This window comes from Mizuhopecten yessoensis, unplaced genomic scaffold, assembly GCF_002113885.1.
Source record: "Mizuhopecten yessoensis strain PY_sf001 unplaced genomic scaffold, ASM211388v2 scaffold3667, whole genome shotgun sequence".
Classification (NCBI taxonomy): domain Eukaryota; kingdom Metazoa; phylum Mollusca; class Bivalvia; order Pectinida; family Pectinidae; genus Mizuhopecten; species Mizuhopecten yessoensis.
In genome coordinates, this window is record NW_018405159.1 from 423,241 (window position 1) to 449,003 (window position 25,763).

Consider the following 25,763-nt stretch of genomic DNA (forward strand, 5'->3'; position numbering starts at 1 on the left):
TAGCCCTTCACCCAAGCATGCTACTGGCCAAATATCATCTCCCTGGGCATTTTGGTTATTGAGAAGAAGATGTTTAAAGTTTTTGACATATTTGACCCCTGTGACCTTGAAAATAGGTTAAGGTAATTAATTTTAACAAACTTTGTAGCCCTTTATCCAAGTTTGCTTCTGGCCAAATATCGACACCCTAGGCCTTTCGGTTATTAAGAAGAAGTCGTTTAAAGTAAAATATTGACGCCGGACGGACGGACGGACGGACGGACGGACGGACGGACGGACGCCGCGCCACGGCATAAGCTCACTTGGCACTTCGTGCCAGGTGAGCTAAAAATCAGAGGATTATGCACCCTATGTTTACTCCCCAAGTGACATCATCTGAAGATCGCAGGAATTCACCACAGCTGACGGATGTAAAACAGTCAACACCATTTCTAGCTTACTGTACATTCAGTCTGTAGTGCTGAACAAAGTTATGTCCTGTTAACCTCTTCACCCCTATGTAACTTTAATAGACTCTACCATGTGTTGATATGGATGAGTCCATTGTGGTCGACAGTGGTGAAAGGGTTTACACATTATTTTCCTTAAGCAGTTGCTGTGTTTACCGGTAACCTAAGCTTTGGTTAAAAAGGGACTAAACAGAACTCTTCAAGACTTTTTTACTATAACAAAGACCAGAACAATAGGGCACTTAACACAACAGTGTGTACTGACCTTGACCCCAGTGAGAATACGTAGAGTTTCGTCCTTGAGGTCGTCTGGTACACCGTTGTATGACAGGATCGCGTGTAGAATGGACACATGATTCATCCGTACGTAGTAGTTTCTTGTCTGTGAAGGAAAAATACAAATTACAAAGCTAAATCAACAATACAAGATCCACTTTCTGGATAAAATATTTGACCCCTGTGATCTTGAAAGTGGGTCAAGGTCATTTATTTGAAAAAAGCCTGGCAGCCCTTCATCCCAGCATGCTACTGGCCAAATATCATCGCCCTGTGCATTTTGGTTATTCAGAAGAATTTGTTTAAAGTTTTTAACATCTTTGACCCCTGTGACCTTGGATATAGGTCAAGGTCATTTCTTTGAACAAACTTGGTAGCCCTTGATCCCAGCATGTTACTGGCCTAATATCATCACCCTAGGTATCTTGGTTATTCAGAAGAGATTGTTTAAATCATATTTGACCCCTGTGACCTTGAATATAAGTCAAGGTCAGTTGTTTGAAAAAATCCTGGCAGCCCTTCATCCCAGCATGTTACTGGCCAAATATTATCACCCTATGTCTCTTGGTTTTCTAGAAGAAGTTGTTTAAATGTTTTTAATATATTTGACCCTTGTGACCTTGGATATAGGTCAAGGTCATTTCTTTGAACATACTTGGTAGCCCTTCATCCCAGCATGTTACTGGCCACATATCATCACCCTAGGTATCTTGGTTATTCAGAAGAAATTGTTTAAATCATATTTGACCCCTGTGACCTTGAATATAAGTCAAGGTCATTTATTTGAAAAATCCTGGCAGCCCTTCATCCCAGCATGTTACTGGCCAAATATAATCACCCTAGGTCTCTTGGTTTTCTAGAAGAAGTTGTTTAAATGTTTTTAATATATTTGACCCCTGTGACCTTGGATATAGGTCAAGGTCATTTCTTTGAACAAACTTGGTAGCCCTTCATCCCAGCATGTTACTGGCCAAATATCATCACCCTAGGCCTCTCGGTTATTCAGAAGAAATTGTTTAAATGTTTTTAACATATTTGACCCCTGTGACCTTGGATATAGGTCAAGGTCATTTCTTTTAACAAACTTGGTAGCCCTTCATCCCAGCATGTTACTGGCCAAATATCATCACCCTAGGCCTCTCGGTTATTCAGAAGAAGTTGTTTAAAAGATTTTAACATATTTGACCCCTGTGACCTTGAATATAAGGCAAGGTCATTCATTTGAACAACCTTGGAAGCCCTTCATCCAAGCATGTTACTGGCAAAATATCATAATCCTAGGCCTCTTGGTTATTCAGAAGAAGTTGTTTAAAGTAAAAAGTTGATGCCGGACGGATGTCCCTTCGGGCCAGGTGAGCTAAAAACACATCACATCCTGCTAAATTTCTGGACATTACCTGTAGAATTGGAAACTCGTTGATGACATCTTGGACCAAAACCAGTAGCTCAGCGTCAGGAATCAAACTGGGGAGAACAAGAAAACCACCATTAGCTTTGTGAAATAACACAAAAATTCAAACATTTTCATTTACATGTTCGACAGTTTCAGAGATGTATATTCCCTATTTTTTCATTATCAAACTTTACATAGCCCAGTAAGCATAATGATCATGATTCTGACAGTGATTTCTAAATTTATCAATGAATAACAGTGATTTTCCTTAAAGCAATATTTCTTATATTTCCCAATTTAATTATTTTAATTTGTAAATCAACAGAAAAATCATATCTCTGGATCATAAATAAGAAACTGTTTGGAGAGATTGTAAATAAGAAACTGTTTGGAGAGGGAAAAATACTGCAAGCTGAAGATTTATACAAAGTTCTTACTTTCCCTGGTTGTGTGTCACAATATCAAATGCACACTCAGTTATCTCCCTTGGATGTTGGCAATGGTGCATTTTCTCCCTATACACACGGTCGATACAGAAACGTTTCAGGTGATGTACTCCTCCCCGCGCTATGTAACGCGCAAACGGTACCTGTAAGATAGGCAGGTGTCAGGCATCACTGAATTTGTAAACAACCAGATTCAGTAAATCATCTACCAGGTATGTAAAATTTACGTATTTTACTCCTAAATTGTTTTACAATATATTTCTTGGTTGAAAATACAGATGCAAAGAATGTACAAAATTTTCATGAATCAACCTTGTTGTCTAATCATGGAAAAGGTATCAAAGTGAAATCAGGAATTAAATATAATTTATATCAAGAGAACCTGATTTATCCTCTTAAACTCATCGTTATCAATCACTTTGCTACATAGCAAGAAAAGTGTGTGACTTCATGACTTCTGTCTGCTTAACCAAAATTTTTTGCTAATCAATACAAACAAATCTCTTGATTTCTTTTGAATCAGAAACTGCTCAAATCAAATTCAGTGAAAAATACTTTGCAAGCACACACAGGACACTGTCAATTTACCATGAAACTGAATCCCTGGCTTAGATGGACTTTGATGTCCTGATCCATGCATACTAAATATAAGTTCAAAACACCAAAAAAAACACTGATCACTGCAGTCAATGAGACAGAACTCATTAACTCATTCACCCCTGAAATTTCATAATGAACTATACCAACCTTTGAATTGGAAGAGTTCAAATGTGTTTTCAGGGGTGAATGAGTTAAGGATTGGAGATACTGACCCTGATATCAAATAGCTAGGTGACAGGCTGACCACTGTGGTCAACAAGAAAAGTTGATACTGACCCCGAGATAAAGAAAAGAGTGACCAGCTGTAGTAAATCAGACAAAAAATGATCTAGTTAATGGATGGTGACCCTTTGATTAAAGATACAAGTTACCGGCTGACCACTGGTCAATGAGGAAAGTGGATGTCCAATTAGTGGATACTGACCCTGAGATCAAACGGTAGAGCGATCGGCTGACCACTATGGTCTATCAGACAGGTGTATGCATCAGTAGCCCCGTAAACACCACACTTGGGCATCAGCAAGGGAGTGGTGAATTGTACTGCTCCATGCTTCTGGAACAGGCGCGTCAGGGTCTCCCTCACAAGCTGTTGGATCAACGGGTTCTTCAGACTCAGTGCGACCTGAAAAATATCATATATACAATAATGCTGTAATTATTTTACTAAAAATTTCATCAACAGACGAACACTAATGAATAAATACATTTACATATGTAACCTAGAGTTTGTGTGTAAGTTTCCTCTTGGATTCTGACAAACATCACCAACACTAGATACACAGGCAGGTGTTTGAAAAAGTACATAACAGCAAGGAAATTTGAAATCAAAGAAAGCTGGAAAATGTCTGTAGACAGGTATGTCCCTACTATAAAGTAAAATACAACCACAAATGAAAGCACAAGGGGGTGACAAATAATTCTTGATGTAGTCACAATATTATTTACCTTAGGTGTAAAATGCTGATATGCAAACTCATTCAAGCTACCCTACCTAACCACTGTATCAAGTTGCATTAAGAGATTGTAAAGGACATGTTACAGCCAAACCATTTACAGCAGTTACAGCCAAACCATTTACAGCAGTCAGATGATAACTCATTCCTGGTAACTGTTAAAGGGACATCACGTGAAAAGGCGATTTTTTTTTAATGAATGTATGTATTGTATGCACTTCCACTTATGTTACCACTCTATCCCCATATTCATAGTCCGTTCCAAATGTCCAGTTTGACCACTTGAATTGTTCGGGAAAGCCCTGCTAAAAATAGCGCCGATTAACGTCACCTGATTAGGCAGTAAACACAAGTAATGCGAGCGAGATGAAACGGTTTCCAAAGGGGCCCCCAGAGAGGGGCCGTCAGGCAACTGCAACTTCTTACCGCACTATGAAACCAAGTTATATGATTTCTAGGTCCATATTCAAACTTATTGAACAGTAATATATTCATCATTAGAAATTAATTGCACACTTGCCAATATTCAGAATTTGAATTTATTTAGCTTTAAACATAAATGTGTTGCCAATAAAATTAAACAAGGGATGGGGCACAAGTTTTTACAATTTATCACAGCCTTCTTCCGTCATACATTTACAATTAAATGTCAACAATGATAATAGGCATAAACATAAAGTAGATATATTTAAATATATATTGAATTTAGTACCGGAATGTGGCCGGTACAGATGGTACGGGGCTAAACACCTTCCTTACACCAAGGGACAAACCTTTCTGATTATTTTTTTTATATGTTGCCGGGGCAGAGGAGGCCGGGTATTCATATTAGTACTAATTTAAATCTTGCATGTAAAAACAAAGTAATCGTTTAGTTCAGCAATATAATTAAATCATACCATTTTATTGAACCCGGTAATATTATAAATTATGTAAATCCACGGACTTCGATAATACGTATCTCGGTGACCCACAAAATACGCCGTGGGCAATCACAACAGTTATCCCTTGGAGGGCCTCATGGAAAAATCAAACTAACCAGTCACTTATCCCTTCCTTTCGCATAAACCACTGTATAATTATAGAAACACAAAGTAAACTCTCTCCAATACATGCCCATTAACATATTAAACTAAGTTCATCTGTGTTCAAACTCAGACAAAGATACTAGCGAGCTTAATAGTTTTAGATATTTATTCATAACATAAACAGCGCTAGCATTTCTGTCGATTCCATTTCAGCTTAACCGGCTATCCGGAAGAATACATGCACCGTACTAACTGCTACGGCAGTTATTTTCTCCTTTGAATACTGCCCACCTGCAATAATGATTCCGTAACGTACTCCTTGCGCTATCTTTTGACCATTTGGCAACTTTTCGTTTCGTAGCTGACACGGTACAACACTTTTCTTTCGCTTACTTCACACGGCCAGTCATTTTGTTTACAAAGAAATGGTGTGCTATGCGCATGCGCTAGTAGAGGGAAATCCCTGAACAAAACGTTAGTCAGACAGGTAGAAATACCGATGATTTTCTTAGATTTAATCATTTTTATGAATCTATTTCAGCCAAATCCGATCGTTATTTTCCATAAGGAGTCTCACTTGATATGTTTATGTAGTATTTGAAAAAAAGACAAAAAATAAAGTTACTTCACCGTGATGCCCCTTTAAATGCAAGTTTAATTGTAGTTCCAAAGAGGGTGGAATGTTTTCTAAATCAAATTTTATTATTGAATTTTTCTGACTTCTGTTGTATTAAATGCAGCAAAACGAATGAAGAATCAGTTTTTTTATTTTTCAATTGTTAAAAAAATCAGATTCACATAATATATCAGCAGACAGCCTTACCTTATGGTAGTCTGTGTCATAAAGCACATCGACTGCTGAGTTAATGGTCTGTGAGAATAGGGCGCCTATCATACGACGGTACGCCTTGCTGTTAGTGTTTGAGATGGTCGACCTCAACACCTCATTAAGCTCTGCCTCCTCAAGTTGTGGAGGGGGGAGGAACGAAGATTGTAGCAGCTCAGTGGAGGTAGGTCGCTTACTGGGGTCATGATTCAACAGCCATATAATTATACAAGTCTGGAAACAGAAGATATGTATGAGATATATATTTCTCTCCTCTGCAATTTTTTTTTTAATTTCTCTCCTCTGTAAAGCAATAAACTTAAATTTTATGTTAATTATATTTTCCTCCTGCAAATCAATAACTTTATTGTTGAAAGAATAATCTTTTTGAAAGCAAGTGATTTTGAATGCCCAACCAAACTATATGTTTAGGATGTTGTTTGCTGAAAGCAACAGCAACTTCTGGATGCCGTTTATTAATTAACAAGTCATAAAAAAGAGAACGATGATTTGTAATTAAAATGACATTTTATTATGTAAACACATAATCATATGTTAGCACATCAAAACATTTGAAGAAACTTCCTTTTGATTTTAAATCAATTAAACATGATTGATTACATAAACAAGAGGCCCAGAGGGCCTGTATCACTCACCTGAATATATTTAAAATAATTGGTATGAAGTTAAAATATAGCACTCCATGGTAGGTGCTGTAAGTACATATGAAATTTCAGAAAGATCCATCCAGTACTTGATATATAGCAAGAACAAACTTCAAACAGAGCCCCACCCCTATGCCCCTAGGGGGGATCATACCCACCAATTATACAAAATTGAGTCCCCTTGGTCTAAGGATGCTCTAGACTAAATATGGATAAAATCCCTAAATCCCGATGGTCGAAGAAGGATTTTAAAGGTTTTACCTCTATTTCCCCTATTGGGCCCCGCCTCTCTGCCTCCTGGGGGGTTAGACACACCGTTTATACAAAATTGGTTCCCCTTCACTCAATGATGCTTCATAACAAATTTGGACAAAATCCTGCCATTCGTACACAAGAAGGTATTTGAAGAATTTGCTATGTTTCCCCTATTGGGCCCCGCCTTCTGTTCCCAGGGGGGCCACACTGTTTATACGAAATTGAGTCCCTTTTGTCCAAGGATGCTCAAGACGAAATTAGGATAAAATCCCTTAATCTATATGGTAGAAGAAGGATTATAAAGGTTTTACTTCTATTTCCCCTATTGGGCCCTGACCCTCAGGTCCTAGGGGGGCCACACCCACCGTTTATACAAAATGGGTTTCCCTTTACCCAAGGATGCTCCTCACCAAATATGGACCAAATCCTTTCATTCCTACAGAAGAAGAAGGACATTAAAGAATTTGTTATATTTCCCCTATTGGGCCCCACCCCTCAGCCCCCAAGGGGGCCAGACCCACCGTTTATACAAAATTGGTCCCCCTTTACCCGAGGACGCTTCAGACCAAATATGGAACAAATCTTTTCATTCCTACAGAAGAAGAAGGATTTTAAAGAATTTGCTATATTCCCCCTATTGGGCCTGCCCCTCAGCCCCCATGGGNTTGGGCCCCGCCCCTCTGCCCCCAGGGGGGGCCACATCCACCGTTTATACAAAATTGAGTCCCCTTGGCCTTAGGATACTCCAGACCAAATTTAGTCAAAATCTACTTGGCCGTTCAGGACTAGTGGAGTTTTGAAGGAAAAGTTAACGGAAGGACGATGGACGACGGACGCTGCGGTATGGCATAAGCTCAGGACCATGGTGACCTAAAAACATGTAATCAGTATTCACGTTCAGGGCGAGTCACAGTGGATTGTTACCTGATTTTCAAAGTTGATCTGATCATAGTCGTCTGGGAGTTTGATTTCTGGGAGACGTAGATTATTGAGGATCTTGACCCTCTCCATCCCTGTAGGTAGGGGCTTGTAACACATCTCAAAGAAGATGATCCCCATACTGTACATGTCCACTTTCTAACAAGTTAAAAAATATTATAACCTGATGAATATTATATATCAATATTACATTTTTAGCAGGAAATAACTAAAATCTACTATGTGCTAAAGGTTTTTTCATGACAGTGTTATTTTTTCCACTGTTTGTGGCAAGATGAAATCCTAAAAATGAACACAACATTTAATGATGATATAAAACCTGTAAAATTCAACGTATGTGACTATGTGAGAATTTCTCATCAAGTAAAACTACAGACCTTACCATCTCAGACCCTTGAAATTCAACACAACAATATGAACTTTTTAATCAAGAAAAACAACAAACATTAAAGTCATTAAATGTGCATTAATTTGTACTTTTCTACAAAGATTTATAAATAACATACAAAGATTCTGAATCAATTACAATTGTCAAGAAAACTACGCAAAATAAGCAACTTGCATTTCTACAAAATATTTTACATCATACTATAATAACATTTAAATTACAATTCACAAAATGTTATGGGCAATTGATAAAAGATACTGAAAGTAATATGACAGGACCGGTGCTGTACCTGACTATAGACGATCTTGCTTTCTCCAGTCATCATCTCGGGACTGACGTACAGGGCGGTGCCCACCTTACCAGTAAGGTTACCGTCACCGATGCTGCCAGACTGCGAGTTGTACTGATTATCCATCGCTAGACTGTTAGTCAACATGGACACGTCCATCAGGGTACTCTGTTGCTATAGTTACATAATCAAACGACTAGTTTTTGTCAGATGTGTGCTGTGCTGTTATGTTCTTTTATAGCAAATGAACCAAAAGTTATTTTATTTTTTTATTATTACTGAAAAAGTAAGTTCTGCAATAGAAATAACTCAAATAAGACCTTTTGTAAATCATAGTTGTAGTCAGATCATTGCAATCATGTTTTAGTGGTTCATGCTGTGATTAACATCTTCATGCAATTATGAGGTTCATAATGATTTTACAGGACTATTTTGTGTAAATCAGTCATCCATTCTGAGAAAGACTAAGCTATTAAAGTTTGATAATAATTTCCACTAAAACAAATATAAAACTCAGTGTTCAACTGACAACAACAAAATTAAAATCATTTAATAACTTTGCTTTTGTTATTTGCCCAAAATGACACAATAGGTGGTGATCTACCTTGAGTATAATGTTGGTAGTGGCCAGTCCGAAGTCGCCGATCTTGACGTGGTCGTTAGAGTCGAGGAAGATGTTGACGGGTTTGAGGTCGCGGTGAATCATCCCCTGTTGGTGGATGTGCTGGATGCCCTCAATGATCTCTCTGAAGAATCGCCACAAGCGGTCCTGGTCGTGGTACAGCCCAGCGTCTATACAGTTCCTCAGGGTACTCTTCTCACAGTACTCCATCTGTTAAGGAAATATGTGACCTTACATTTACCGCCATTCTAAGACAGTTCCCCGTCAAGAAATCTGTCAAATGTATTTTATTTATGATTTAAACATAGTATCTGAACTGATGGCATGTTTTGAAAGATACATGACAATTGGTGACAAATCTGAAAGATAAACAAGGATTGATAACACTATGAAAGATAAGCGAAAATTGATGACACATTTGAAAAGTACACAAGGATTGATAACACATTCACAGTACTGCCAGTCTTTTAACCCATGAAGAATTACATTTGAATATAAACAAACTGTCATTCTGCATAAACAAAAAGGCCACTTCATTTTCTTCTCTTTTCTCAATGTGACAATATCACAAAGTTCATTAATGGCTTTGTCTAGTCGTAGAAATATATATTTTTCCTCCTGATTTCCTCTTGGTAAGGAAGGAAACAGCATAGGAATTGTAAAGGAGACACATATTTCCTATTTTGACAGAATGCAAAGGGTAGAGTACAAGAACCAAAATATTAGTTGTTTTGATATACTATACCTGTATGTACAGATACTGAAGGCGCGGTATCTGTGACATGTCCTCGCTGTCAGTTGTGTCCCCTTTCTTGTCAGCATCCAGACTTTTCTGTAAAAGAAATTGCTTAAGGTTAAAGGGGCTGGTCGGGGAACAAATGTCATATTTGCTAAAATGGCATACACATGTTTAAAATACCTTCTTATGAAATATACCGATTCAAATTTTGCTGAAATTCACTCCCTAAGAGTAAAAAATTAAAATTATATTAAAGAAATCCTAATTCTTCACCTGACAGTCTAAAACTCTCAATTGACCCAGATCAGTGATGTAATTTTACTGCATGTGCGTCATCAACAAGGCCAAATGTAAACATCGCAACGAAAGAAAAAGATGCATGCAAAAGTCATGACAGGCACGAGGTATCAATACCGTTATATATAACAACAACATATGGTAGGAATACTTCACCTGCATCATACATGACCTTTGAAAACAATTATTTACGTATAGTATTGCTGTCTTGTCCGCTAGTTGAGTCAGACATGGCTGATAGATGGCGTGCTATTGTTGTTATCTTCACTGCCTCACTTTCGAAACAACCACGTGACATATATAAATAGATCTGCACTAAATTTACGCGGGGCTTCCCCGAGATTTCAGTGATCAAAACTGGACATTGCAAGCAGATCTCGACCATCATATTGCCGTGGTTTAACTTTTGGAAGGCCAGAGAACACATTTAGACCCATTTATTTTGTAATTTTTCCCCCGACCAGCCAAAGATGTATTTTTTGTTTTTGGTAAAATATGGTATAATTTATTACCATTAACATGAAGTAACAAGAGTGCTGCAGGGCGGAACAATATACTCCCGTCGAATACCATAAAGTGTTATATACTTTCTTACATTGAAATAAGATCTGCATCATTCTAAGAGTGGTTAGCTGACATGCTATAAACAAGAGGCCCAATGGGCCTGAATCACTCACCTGGTATTAATCTCACACTTAAAAGTGGACTAAAATACAGCTACAGGCAGAATATCAGTGATTGATTTATAGTCTTTCAACCAAGTATGCTTCTGGGAAAATATCAGTACCCTGGACCTTTTGGTTATACAGAACAAGTCATTTAAAGATTTAAACATATATTGACCACAGTGACCTTGAATATGGGTGAAGGTCATTCATTTGAACAAACCTGGTAGTCCTTCATACCAACATGTTAATGGACAATTATCATCACCCTTGGCCATTTACTTATTGAGAAGTCTTTTAAAGGTTTTAAACATATTTGACTCCTGTGACCTTGAATATATGTCAAAGTCATTCATTTGAACAAATTTGGTAGTCCTTCATCCCAGCATGTTACTGGCCAAGAATCATGATCCTAGGCCTCTTAGTTATTGAGAAGTTGTTTTAAGACATTTGACCCCTGTCACTTTGAAAGTGGGTCAAGGTCATTCATTTGAACAAACTTGGTAGCCCTTCATCCCAGCATGCTACAGGCCCAATACCATCACCCTGGGCCTTTTGGTTATTGAGAAGAAGTCATTTGATGTAAAATATTGATGTCGGCCGGCCGGACGCTGCACCACGGCATAAGCTCACCTGCCCTTCGGGCAGGTGAGCTAAAAATGTAGGAGAAAATCTCCGGACAAAAAATCAAATACTGAAAAGAACAAAGGGCAATAACAGTTGCAAAAATCGTCGAATCAAAATTCTTTTAAGGGAGACAATACAATAAGGGAGAAAAATGTAGGAGAAGATTGCCGGACAAACAAGGTTTACAACGCCATATAATAATACTCCCGTCAAATTTGACGGGCATATAAAAATGTTATTAATGATATTTATACCAAGGTATAAGACATAAAGCAAATCAGGCCTACATTTGGAAAAGTCACCAAACAACAAATTTGATCTTGCAGGCGAAATTTTGTTAGTTAACTTTCTAAAGAAATTAAATGTATCGACATACCTTATTGGAAGACATGGAGGGCTCATAGCTGGTAGTACTCTCCTCTCCAAACAGGTTTTCCAGACTGTGTTCAAACACAATGTCCTCAGAAGAGTCGGACTTGGGTCTGATAACATAAACTCAATATAAAACTTCCCTCCATTTTTTATATTTTTTGGGAGCTCTAAATGACAAATGACAGACTTATGGTCCCCTTCCCATGCCTCAAATAATCCGACGAAATCTTTATAAGTAAAATTGTTTATATTCAAATAGGACTCTCATAATTATGCCAAATATGTTTATGAGTATTTTTAATAAAAATTTTGAAAATTCCAAAGTTAACTCAAAACAATATTGTGTTTCTGATAGCCCAAAGTATCCCCAAGCTATAAAGTTTACAGGGTGACTCACAGGAATGATGTCCCAAACACATCATCCTCATCCTCCGAGTCAGACTCTTGCGCATTTGTTCCTCCTACATCGTACGACACGCTCCACTCTATCGACTCCTCCATGGGTACTGCCTTCGGTACATACTTCTCTAAATCGTCAGTCATGTTTAGGGTGTTGTGAAAGAATGACATTTGTTGTGGGGCTGTCGCCTTGACAACAGGAGACTGCGGCGTATTTGAAGAGCTCCAAGAAGAGTCACTTTCTGCAGGATCCTCGGTGGTTTCTATCCAAGAGTTGTAGTACCTACCAAAGAAGGTCAAGGAAGGTCAAAGGTTAAGGCCAGCCTCAATCAAGATAATTAATTACAAACTTAAATGTAGGCTGAGAAACTGCTGTAATATATGTTGCTATCCAGAAGAGATGATCATTTATAGTATTGTACCTACCATCAGAAGGTGAAGGTCAAATATCAAGGTCAACTTACATCAAGGTCCCACAATATGATTTTTTACACCTATTACAGTGAGAAAAACGAAATCCCTTACTCTGGGTTACAAATTTAAAAAAAGAAATTGGTAAAACTCTTAAGAGCCTCACAGACAGCGACAATTCATACCTCATGGATTTTAAATTAAAAAAAAAAATCCAGCCATACACAAATATGAAACAGGCTATCATCAAGATATTGGTCTTTTATCTGTTTTATAAAAGATTGATACCTGACAACATTTTCATGATTGAGACGAGATAAAAGCTTGACCTCCCGCGTTATCTTCCTGTTAAACATTTTACTACGAGGATTCAGTGGGATTCTCTTGATGGCGTACATCCGAGCATCCAATTTATTCTTCACCTGTAAACAAACAAGAGATGTTTCGTGCTTTGAATGTAAATGTCCAATGTCTAAATTTCAAAACACTGTAATACACACATAACCAATAGACAGGTTTTTTTAACTTCTACCCTATGTCTAGATCATTAGGATGCTTCAACATATGTCTAAAGCACAGATGAAAACAATGGGAAGCTGGGCAATTCAATCTCCGAACAACAAATAAACACTTTCTGGCTATGAGAACAATAGAATAAATACGAGATGTTCATCTGATTATTTTCACTTTTTGGGCAATTGAATGATAGGGTGAATGCAATACTTGTACTAGGCTAAAAACATCACATATCCTATCAGTATACCTGGGATTATTCAACACTTCCCAATTTGTTTTAAAAATTAAAGAATATGGCAGGTCAAAAATATTAATGGTTCATCATTGTCATTTTGTTAAGTTATCATAAGGCCATAAGTGATGCCTTGTGTTTTCTGAGTTAAACTGCCTTCATATCCAATGTCATATCCGGTATTTCAATATCAAAAAACAATACCTAAAGCTCAAAACAATTCTATGATTATTGAGGTTTTTCTATTTCTATTTCTGACTCCTTGACTGTCCTAGACTGAGAGGAGAGAAGTTCCTCAAATTAAAAATAGTGTGAAAAAAGACACAAAGACAGAGTTCTCCAAGCATTACAACACTCTCAAGAAAAAGTGTCATCTCTGAAGCCTCCCTTGACCAGAGATTATAATACAAACCTTCAATACATCTCCAAAGCCTCCTTTGCCCAGAGATTTCAGGATCTCAAATTCATTTGTCAGCCGAGATTGGCCACTCGCTTCAAAAGCGGTGATAAATGGTTTCTCCTCTTCCTCCTCCTCCTCTTCTCCTTCTTCCTGGTTATCTTCCTCAACCTCTTCACTACCTAGTCATTCAACCAAAACAAAATCAGAACAATGACTAATTTTCATTTAGGACTGTTCCAAAACTAAAACTGTCGCCTATGGGCTAACTAATGCATTCTGGCTGCTTGTTGCCCCTGTAGGGGCTAAATAAACAAGGGAAAAAATACATAGAAAGATCAAGGGTCATGAAAAAGTCTAATCTCAGATGTCGTATCGAAATACCTATGGAAAAGACTAACACCATTACTGTGACTGAATGACTTCCAAATTTTGTCACAATGTAGCTTGCATCAATGCTACATTTACTCCAAGGTATGTATACCGGTACACAAAATACCTACCATTTCTGCCATCATTAGCCATTTCAGTAACATAATGCATATTTGACCTTCAACCTTTGACCTGATAACCTTGGAAGTTTATGACAATATAGCCTGCATAATTGGCTACGATACTCTAACGTTTATGTGTATACAAAATACCTACTGTTTCCGAGATAATTAGCCATTTTGGTAACGTAATTCATTCGTGACCTTTGACCTCTGACCCCATGACTTCGGAAGCTGTCAGTGGAGTAGATTGCATTAATGCCGACAATATTTTAAGGTACATGTGCATACAAACTATCTTCTGTTTCCGAGATATCTAGCCATTTCAGTAACATAATTCATTCATGACCTCTGGCCCCATGACCTCGGAAATTGTCAGTTGAGTAGCTTTTATTAATCTCTACAATATTCCAATGTATATGTGTATACAAAATACTTACCATTTCCGAGACATTTAGCCATTTCAGTAATGTAATTCATTTGTAACCTTTAACCTTTGACCCCATGACCTCAGTAGTTTGTCAGAAGAGTAGCTTTCATTAATGCCTACAACATTCCAAGGTATATGTGTATACAAAATACCTACCGTTTTCGTGATAATTAGCCATTTCAGTAAAAAAATGTACCGTCTACAGAAGTCAAGGGCCATATTGAAGGAACATACTTGCGTTCTGGGAGACACAAGTTCATTTGAGGTATAACATGTGTGTAGAGTTTCATCAAAATCCATGCATAAACCTAGGAGGAGTAGGAGGTACAACGTTTTGTCTACAGACAGACAGACAGACTTTGTGCAGGGATATAATTATCTGTAGGGGAAGGGTGGGAGGTAATTTTTCAGAGACCCACCCCCCATTAAATCTTTAAAGTGAATTAATATAAGGAATAGTAGGCAGATCTGGTTTTAACACAACCACCCATCAGTTATTAATACAGGTGCCATACAATAAATTCTGCCCTAACTGTATTATTCTATGAAAACTGCTTTTAACTTAAACTGTAAACTATATACGGGCTAGCTTGAATATCCCTCCTGATTAAACTGCACGTATGCCCACTCACTCACACTGGACTTGATCAAGGGTCTTATTACCGTCTTTCACCTGCTCTTTCTTACCTCTAGTCTAAGGTGACAAAACTTGAATGTAAACTTAGCTGTGGTCTGAGGTTTGTCCTTACTTACCAGAAGGCTGAGTTCTGCCTGAACCTGCATGCAGCTCAAAGTCTGCTTAAACTCAAGAGCAATTTGAAGTCTGCAAAAGCTAGAACGAGGGCATCTGTCCTGAGTTACCTTGAGTTTGAAGTCTACCCATCTGAGGTGTGTAACTTTACCTGGCTTCTGAGGGCTGTCCAGAGGTTTGACCTGTGTGTAGTGGACGGTCAGTGGGATAATCGACTTGATGAAGGGATGTTCCAGTAACTCATGCACTGCCCAGCGATGCCGGTCATCTTTTAACAGACATCTGAATCAAGAATGATGGAGGCTTATGGTATTTCAATAAAGAAATTCTAGTATCATACAAACAATTTTCAATTACCGTTGGTATATTATTCGAAAAAAAATCTAGTGGATATAAAACAAAATTGAAACTAAAGACTTCCTAACAAAAGCGATGTAATGTTTGATCCATACGAAAATTATTTCACAACTTTCAAAACCGATTCAGTACACACATAATAAATGATTTTAAAACTCTGATTGACCTATCCTCAACACAGAATTAATATATTACTACCATCGGTCAATATCTACCACTTGTCTATGACTTTCTCCATTGGTCTTTACAGATAGATTTAATCATTAATCAATACAATATCATGGATATATATTTTGCAAATTAAATGACCCCTATATTGTTCGACAACCTACTTAGTCAGGAAATCCTGGAAGTCAACAGGGAAGATGGTGGGTATGTCTGGTGTATTGGTCATCACTTCCTCTCCGCGGGCAATGGACAGCAACATTAACCCCTACAGCAGGTCAAAGTTCACAGGGTCAGCATCAACAATAATAAACAATATCTTTAAAACCACCAAGTTGTAAAATAGGACCAATTTTGATATACCAACCAATATGCCAATTAAAAGTGGTCTCATGAGACCGACTTCATTTCCTTGAGCTGAAGAAAGTTAACACATGTTGAATAGCCTTTTTAGATTGTTGGTTATGACATGTAACTTTAACGAGAGATGTTCACTTTGGTTTGTTGTCATGGATTCATCATAAATAACGGAGAACAAGAGAACAATATATGCCTGTCCTATGCCAACCTGACATACTGAAAATCCTTCTGATGCATTATTATATCTAAATGTATGGAAATATAGAAATATATCATCAGAATCCAGTCATATTTGACTACTGTAGGGAAACTGTCGACAAATCATATAGCAGTATGCTAGAAAAGTATGTCCAGGTTTTCCACAGCTTTAAGCTTAGCCTTTGCCATTGTATAATACAAATATTGACCAAGTTCCATCAGGATCCAGTCATATCTGACAAAGTTATTGTGCAGAAACCATCATCCAATCAGAGCACAGTAGGCTCATTAATTATGAGTGGATTTTGTTCCACTTCAAACTTAGCCTCAATCTTCGTATAAGGTACATGCAAACAAATTTTATCAAAATCAAACGATATTTAAGCAAGCTAACTTTCAGAAACCGAAATGTGAACGGATGCTCCCCATTCCATAATAGGTCCCTTCAAACTTTTTGACAAGCGTATGAAAACATAAAGATCCTCATGTATATCATGTCTTTTAACAGCGATTCAACTGGGTTAAGTGTTGAATATAGGAAGGTCACTATATCACTGTCCTATTCCATCATCAGTAATGTCTAGCATATTTCACAGCACATCTTTATCTTACTTTCTACAAATATATTTCTATGCCTTCTTTCCCCTTTTTCTCTCTCTTTACAAACCTTCAAAATTAAACATCTCTACATAATGCAAAACCCTGTTGTATAACTAACACTTTGCTGAAAAAAGGGTGGCATTACATAGGAGTGTTCCTGTAGTTGGTCAATAACAATAATAACACAACCAGGCTTACATGCCATTGTTGTCGTCTGCTTCAGTCGCTAGAAACTCTAGGGTGATACTTCTAATTTTTTGAGAGAGGCTCCAAATGGGGGGAAAATGATTGAGGAAACTTGAGAGTGAGAAGGAAATAACATTGTATTTTTGTCCTGTAAGATAGTAAGATACACCATTATAAAGATGAGGTATAATAACAACAGCTGTATAACATTGTGTTTTTGTCCTGTAAGATAGTAAGATACACCGTTATAAAGATGAGGTATAATAACAACAGCTGTTACCAGTTGGAACACGTCGCCTTTCTTTCCCCCTCTTCCAGCAGATGGTGACCGGTGGTCAGTGAAATGGACACCAGGTCGACTTGCCTCCACCAGCTGGAACAGGTCAGTCAGTCTTCTGTCCAGACTGTAGTCCGACAGGCGCACTTTACCAGAGTGATCAACAAACACACTGGACGGCTGCAAACACAAAAATATCACACTTCACACATTTACTATAGACAAGCTAATGCCATTATTACTGATTTCAAGACAGCACATTTTTGCAAGGAGCTGTTTTCTTAATTGCTTCCAAGTTAACAATGTGAAAGAAACTGTTACTCTATAAATAATAGATAGCCTATAGTTTATTGTGAAAGTCTGATTTCCATGCCTCTCTACACTCACCCTCATCTTTTGGTGTCTTTAGATTTACCCTTAGATTTTTATGCTTCTCTGTATGTACTTAGCATCTGTTTTTATTGTTTATCTAGTCTCACCTTGGAATTTTAGTGTCTCTCTAGACTTATTACTACATTTTAACATCCCTCTAGTTTTACCCTCAGCTTCCAGTCTCTGTCTAGACTTACCCTCAGGTTTCAATTGTTTTCAGATTTTCATACCCCTTCTTGACTTTCCCTCAGCTTCTACTGTCACTCTAGACTAAACCCTCTCTACCTAAGTCTTAACCCTAGCTTTCATTGTCCCTCTAGACTTACCCTTAGCTTTCAGTGTCCCTCTAGACTTGCCGCTAACTTTCAGTGCCTCTCTAGACTTACCCTGAGGTTCTTATGCACCACATCCTTACTGTGTATATACTCGAGGGCGTGGAGGAGGTCTTCAGCGTAGTGTTTGACCAGGTCGATGGTCACTGGCTGACCCTTCCTCGTATATGTGTCCATACTCAGACCAGTACAGTACTCCATCAACACCTGAAAACCAGGACAACATACTGTATTCGGGGAAATATTTGCCGCAGTTAAACTTTTGCCATTTGTCGCCCTACGTATATCATTACATAGAACATTAGTAAACAAAGTGATCAAATGTGAAGGATGCAATGCACGAATGGACGAATACAGATTTTGTGGGCGAAGGGCAAAAGTGTTTTTGTGCATTCGTTTCCCAGTATACAGAAGTATATATCGCAACACATGCAGGAAACCTGGTTTTACATACGTAAACTTGTCACTTTTCATCAGAGTATATAACGGTGTTCGATTATCTGAATGAGTATCACAATCATATGAATACACACAGCAATATTTCTCTTCTTTTTCCTATAGAACTTTATTACCCACACAACAATATGGATGTGAAAACAACCAATCATAGCAACTGTTCCAAACCACACAATATGAATGCGTAGATCACCAATCAGAATGAGTGTTACATGTCGCTGCGTGTACCACCTGACACTTACGTATACTATGATCCTGTCAGCCTCCTTTTGGTATTTAAATGACAGGTAGTGGATGAGGTTTGGGTGGTGTAGATGGATCAGCGAGTTCACTTCCTGTTCTATACTCATCACCTAGACAACGTCAAAAAGATGTGATAACGACATGAAATGGATTATATTTAAAATTGTATACTGAACATTTTTCACAAACCCACTTACCCCAAGGCCGCATTTGATATTAAGGATCCCAGTCTCTCTGCACTTTTTTATTTTTATTTATACAGTAACCTTCTGTTAACTTCCTTTAGGATAAAACAGTGGGCTAGATCAATTCTGTTCAACAGGTAGCTCAATCGATGGTAAAATAACCTGAAGTACACAGTTTGAATCCCAGTCGAACCCCATTGCATTTTTACATTCAGAACACTGCTGTTGATTATATTTTGTTTATTTCATCTTTATTAATTTTCATAAAGGTGCCACAAGAAATGTCTTTTATACCCTAAATGATTTATCAAAGCCATAATTATGCCAAAAAAACAGTTTCTGATACTTAGTTACAGTTTTTGGCAGTGGTACGGGGATCCTTATACAAATTGTTTAGATAATATAGAAACCTTGAACTGATCGAACATGGCATCCACTCAAAATGCCACGACATGATCTCGCAAGAAAGGAACATGAAATGGACCAAATTTGAACATGTGTACATTATGAAGACCATCCTTGATATCCAGGGGTTACATTCACTTTCCCTCTCTACATCTCTGGAATATGTCATAAACAAAATCGAAGGTTCAGTGTGCAGCACCTTTTGGACAAGACGAGAAGACTGGTTTGATCCTTTGATGTACATCAAAAGAATCTCGAGGCCGTGTAACAGTAAAACTTACTGGCTTTGAAGCGAGCCTCGCTCCTCTGTAATCTTCAAAGGACAAGTATTAGCCTAGTGAGAGGTCAGGATATTTTACCTGACACCAATCAAATAGCTAGCCGCGTGCCGTCAATTTTGCTTTGACATATTCCAGAGATGTAGAGTGCGAAAATGAGTGTAACTCCTGGATATTGAGGACTAAGCACAACACTTTCCTGTTTAAATTTATCATAATATCACATCACCGTCTCGTGGTTTGATACCTGTTTGGTGTAGTGGTTGATGTCCTTGTCCTCGTCCTTAGTGGTCGTGGTCAGTTTACGGCGGCCACTGTTGTGCCACTTGAGGACCCATTCTACCACGGCCACCAATTCACCCGTTCGTACATCTATCCCGGCGTACACTGTACTACCATTGCGACTATGGCCTGCATATATAAGTCTACTGTGAAAGTCTTCATGTAGCCTTGTACAGACTCAAAAGTATATCACTGAAATTATCGTTATATCAATTATTTTGTTTGGTTGCTTTAAATATCTCCCTCAAAAACAGAAATGGCTGTATATTTTTGCTTCCTGCACAACAACTTAGGATTACGAAGTCTCATAGACTACACAAGACCATAACTTTCACTTATTATTGAGAAATATTTTCTAGTTTGTTGTATATTTGAATACCAAGAATGGCTAGTTGATGGTGCAATCAGACTTACCGAGACATGTTCCGCGGTTGATGGTGCGATCCGACTTACCAAGACATGTTCCACGGTTGATGGTGCGATCAGACTTTGTGTTGAAGGCTAGAACCACAACTCCACCTACATGGTCTTTACAGTGAGAGTCACAGCCATCGCCACCAGAGTTACGATGGGGAGTGCTCGTACGTCTGAGAAGTGGAAACACAATACAAACTATTTTGAATGCTTTAAGATTTGAAAACTGATTAAGTTAGAATGTTTTCCATTCATACCAGCTCGGGTTTGCTGTTAGTTCTAAAGAGTTTCACACGTTTGAGTCTTCGTACTTGTCCCAGCATCAGGGAAAACTTGTGTCAGATCTCTTTTTATAGGACCCCAAAATAACTTCAGATATGCTTCATTTTGGTAGAAAGATTTTTTGTCATTATCTTTTAAGACATTTACACCACTTTTCAAAAATGTCTATTTTAAAACATTTTATGGTCCATCGACATTGCATCTTGGTTTTTTTTCTCACCTTTGTCGGCGAGATCTTTGGTCACCATTAGTTTCTTGATTGTTGAGTACAATGAGAGGGGAGGGGGATACAGACGCCCGGGGTCTGCGAAGGGGAGTTCCAGGCGTTCCTATAGGGGAGCAGCTGATTACCTCAGCAGAAGGAGTAGATGGTTCCGAGCTCATGGGCGAATCATTCTCCTGGTAAAACATAAATTACTTCAGGTTATGTGAACTTTCAAATCAAAACTAGAAAATATCGTTCAGGCATTAATACTCCTGCTCTGATGCAAATGGTGTCACTGATTGATTTATATCTATATATAGTAACAGGGACCCTGGCCTTGAACCAGGAACTCTAAGTCCTTCAATGTATTCTCATACTTCATCTATGTATGAAGTTAAAATCTGTTACAAAACAAAGTTCGTAAAGTAATGTGACTATATCACATTAACATAATTCTATTAATTGTTTAGGTGATCTTTGACTTAACCTTGGAACCCTGAAATACAGACTCATATGATTTTCATACTTGGCCTTTGTATTAAGTTTGATTAAAGTCTGTCTGTCAAGAAATGAAGTGGCTAGAGCAATGCCTCTGAATCTGGACACAAAGGGGCACAGCAGGATGAGTAGGGGTGCAATGTAGTAATTACTATAAGATATATTGGGTTCTCAAATGATATATGTAAATCCCATAGGAAAAGCATCAGTACAGTACTCAAATATCGGTGTCCTAAAAATCACTACTTACATTCAAACCATGTGATACATGTGTATTATATTGTAATTTGCAATTAACTTACGTCAAGTTTTTAAGTTTCTGGTTTGGAATAATGATGGTGAATCACAGACTCTTTCGTTTATGCTGCACAACCGGTACGCCCATTTTTAAATGTAACAATTTTGGGTATAAATCCTGGTAGACCTGCAAATAGTTATGCAGGCCTTGCAAGGCTCTGTCAAGGCTCGCCTGTAAGCAGCACCAAATTACTAGGTCGAACCTTATTTCATAAACGAACAACTGTGATCCAACCAGTTCAACCGCTTGGACCGTGATAAACGAAAACAGCCTCGTTGTATTAATACTGACCAAGGGGAAGTAAGTCTAATTTCTAATAATCACCCACTTGTAGATGACCCCTACCATCCCCCACCTTATGTGACATGGGTTAGCAGCTGCCTATCCAATCCTTTGAAGAAAACTTGTTTTTACTTTATTGTTGTCTGTTTTGACAACAGAATTCAGCTTTGGGAACGTGGCCACCCACATTGTTCAGTTAACAAGGTTAGTTATACACCTATACAATATTACTACAAAACACTGCTGCCATCCAAGGAAGTGGGAGGGGCATTTTTTTTCTTGAACAGCTATTATCAAGAACAATTTCATTTGCTCCTACGGGCGATTTTTGGAGTAAAAATAGTGAAATAAACTTGCTAGGTTTATATTGCACATACTTGTTTTGGTGTCATTATTGCAGTGAAAAATACATCTTTTGTGAAATATTGGCGCTGTACTTTACCTGATGATGACCCGACTTCACTTTCCGTGTTTCCACCTTTAGGGCTGCTTTTCTGCGTTCTATTTCATCCTCTAAAAGCTGACGCTGTTAACAAATAAAATAATCACTTTACTGGGTTGGGACAATACACTTACTGCACAGTTAAGTATCATAATATTTTCTTAAAATATGTATCACAAATATGACAAGTTCTTAAATTGTTGTTTCACAATATTTGAGAATTGAAGTCTCATGATTATTTCAAGTACAATTCTCATAGATGCACATGCCAATTATCACATTAGGGTGATACCATGCACTGTGTATAGATACATCAATATATAGTTAGTCATACATTTTACACACAAAATAATCTAATGCAATTTTATACCATTGACAATCTGTCGATTTGTCTACTGAAATATACCTGGTAATAAACATTTCATTGGGAAAACATCCTGTTACTTTGTAAGGGACACAGCCCTAAATTTGACATTAAAACTCTGAAATCTGAATGTCGTCATTAGGAATGCTTTCTAACTTAAAACATCATTGTCCCATTCTAGTACAAACCTGTTTCTCCTCTTTCTTTTTCAACAGTTCTAATTTCTTCTGTTGTTCTTGGGCCAACCTTTCCTCCTGCTCGCGTTTGTTGAACATCATCTCTTCGTAGAAGGACTTAGCTGGGGGTCGATTGTGCTTATGAAGGTACTGTTGGATAACCTGAGCTAGTTCTAGTAACATCACCTAGAAAATGAAGGTGTAAAATTGTTGACTGTAACTAGCTAACCCACCTCTATTTATATTAAATATTGAAATTTTTCATTAGTACCAACATAAAATCTACTAGACGCAGGAATCAAGCAAGTGGTTTTGAATAGCCCGGTCTGAAAAACACAGGCACACAGATGACATTATGAGAATGAGATATTTTTGTCATTAGTAAGTATTCAGACACATTAACAGCAAGCCAGCAGTTTGCACAGGTAAACAGTTAAAACACCTATCAAACAAGGTTTATTCTGGCTGACGACTGATTTTGACATGTTATATGCTTGGGTGTAAGGTATGGCCGTCACAATATATTGGAAAACAGGTATATCGCAATACACAGGTACATCGTATTGTACCACAATACAGAGATAAAATATTGCTGTATTGCGATTTTTAAAAAAAAGCATATTTTTATGTATCTGCTTGGTGTTTTAACTTTGCTAATTACTACAAATTCAAACAGATATATATATATATGCCAATAAGCATAAAACAGGCTTTTAATAGTTCAAATTTTGTAATCAATGGTTGGTTTGACAAAAATCTTAAATATATGTAATCCATATTATATATGATCAAGTTTGATAACATTCTGACAATAACTTATTATAAAATTGAGCACATCCTTCCCATGGCAAGATATTGGTACACGTATATTCATTCTGTATTGCAATGTATCGGGATACACTCTTGGCGTATGGTGCCACCCCTTGTGTAAGGGGAGACTTACTTCTCCTTTTAGACTGTTGGCTAATTTGTCCACATCTCCCTTCAGTTCATCTAGCTCCTTATTAGACAGTCCTTTAGAATTCTCAAGATGAATGTCCGGAATTCTAGAAAATAAAGATTTGTTTTTCTTGTTTGTGTTCATTCATTTCCTAGATTCATTTTTTTAAATTATTTTTTTAGTGCAAGTTGTAACAGGACGACATCACATAAAATGAAGCTAAAGCATAGCATAGGATTCAATTCCGTACTTTGAAATGGGGGAGAATCTTCTATAAGTTTGTAATAAATTTTCACTCTCTGGAGGAACGTTTATTGTGCGAATCTCAATAATTGTAAAAAGGATGTAGGTAAGAACAGTGTCCATCTGTAAATAAATAATTATTTTACATAATCCTATTATAATCCTGGTGGCAACCTCGCATTGTGAATAGAATTTTTGATGTTTTCCAAAGTACATGTACTGAAGTCGGAAAAAAATATCAAGATCTTATAAATTAGATGACACAATTGCATTTATATAACATCTTTTAGTACTGTTGCTACATGATGTAAAATTTTAAAATGTATCATACTCTTCTGGATATCTGGGTGGACATTTGACCACCATGTCCAGTCTGGTGTGGATCTCTCCATGGGCTCCACAACTCTGTTGAGGAGTCAGCTTCAATCTTACTCTCAGAGCCTGTTTCACCTGGAATTTCAGAGAAAATTGAGCAAACCAAGAACAATTACTGTATAACAACATTATATCTTTTTGAAAATAACAAATTGAAAGTATTACTGTTACTGTTATGTGTAACCGGTTACAACTCAAAGTTATGACATTGAGGTAGCTGAGGGCATACAAGCTTCATTAATGAAGACATGTCCTTTCACCAAAGAAGGTTATATATGCTTATAAAAATAAAATATAACGTTAGTTATAGGTTTCAGGACTTCAAAATTTCTACAATTTTCAGTAATTATTTCAATGGATCAAAGCTGGTATTACGTTACATATTTCAATTTTATCTGAGATAACCTTTAAATATAACTAGTAAAATAACCGGCCGACAGTATATATGTCTTACTTTCCAGACATCCCTTGTACGAAGATCTTCCACACCATCCATATAAATTGATTGCAGCACCTGCAATTCATCTTCTTGCCGTTCGATGAAGTCATCGTCCATCGTCTCATGCGATTTCATTTTTTTTCTGACATCACAGTGTGCGTGGCTTCTCTCATAAAAGCCTTCAAAATGGCACTTTGTCCGTCATTTTGACGTGTAACATTTTTCTGTATCATTCAAAAACTTTTCAAAACATTTACCGGAAGTGACTATGTGGTGTTTATACATTCAGAAAAAAGATAGTGCTCGCCGTTCATTGGCTAAAATAAGATGCACTAAAGCAGGGTGTCAGACGATTCGCCCCAAAACTGTAACGCCACAAATTTGATTCATATCGCCCAAACCAGTTCGACCCAAAAAAGCATAACGCCCAGATAAATAAGATAAGATAAGATAAATTTTATTTAGAGTCGGTGGGTATATAACAAAATAACATAAGCTCTGAAGAGCTTTTGACCGACATATACACAACAGATACATGGTACATAAAATTAAGACATCAATTACTAATATCACACACATATTGTTCATATATAACTTTGATAATAGGTATAGTGTTTTACAACACTCAAAGTCCATATACCATATATCAATAA

General features: G+C 37.5%; 1 protein-coding gene across 1 annotated transcript in view; it reads right to left on the minus strand.

Annotated features, from left to right (window-relative positions):
• LOC110447911 (eIF-2-alpha kinase GCN2-like) overlaps positions 1-25,372 on the minus strand; it is a 52,111-nt gene extending 26,739 nt beyond the window's left edge. The window contains exons 1-26 of the mRNA XM_021493895.1: positions 25,126-25,372; positions 24,628-24,746; positions 24,057-24,159; positions 23,126-23,299; positions 22,574-22,657; positions 21,069-21,247; positions 20,606-20,739; positions 20,118-20,281; positions 19,002-19,112; positions 18,358-18,510; positions 17,603-17,779; positions 16,146-16,246; positions 15,608-15,738; positions 13,800-13,966; positions 12,928-13,061; positions 12,227-12,511; positions 11,834-11,939; positions 9,875-9,961; positions 9,112-9,339; positions 8,508-8,681; positions 7,816-7,968; positions 5,969-6,205; positions 3,589-3,786; positions 2,556-2,707; positions 2,123-2,189; positions 715-831 (exon numbers count right to left, since the gene is read on the minus strand). Of these exons, the coding sequence (XP_021349570.1) occupies positions 715-831; positions 2,123-2,189; positions 2,556-2,707; positions 3,589-3,786; positions 5,969-6,205; positions 7,816-7,968; positions 8,508-8,681; positions 9,112-9,339; positions 9,875-9,961; positions 11,834-11,939; positions 12,227-12,511; positions 12,928-13,061; positions 13,800-13,966; positions 15,608-15,738; positions 16,146-16,246; positions 17,603-17,779; positions 18,358-18,510; positions 19,002-19,112; positions 20,118-20,281; positions 20,606-20,739; positions 21,069-21,247; positions 22,574-22,657; positions 23,126-23,299; positions 24,057-24,159; positions 24,628-24,746; positions 25,126-25,245 (3,855 nt within the window). The 5' untranslated portion in view covers positions 25,246-25,372. The remainder of the gene's footprint in view (positions 1-714; positions 832-2,122; positions 2,190-2,555; positions 2,708-3,588; positions 3,787-5,968; positions 6,206-7,815; positions 7,969-8,507; positions 8,682-9,111; positions 9,340-9,874; positions 9,962-11,833; positions 11,940-12,226; positions 12,512-12,927; positions 13,062-13,799; positions 13,967-15,607; positions 15,739-16,145; positions 16,247-17,602; positions 17,780-18,357; positions 18,511-19,001; positions 19,113-20,117; positions 20,282-20,605; positions 20,740-21,068; positions 21,248-22,573; positions 22,658-23,125; positions 23,300-24,056; positions 24,160-24,627; positions 24,747-25,125) is intronic.
• Positions 25,373-25,763: the final 391 nt, after the last annotated feature.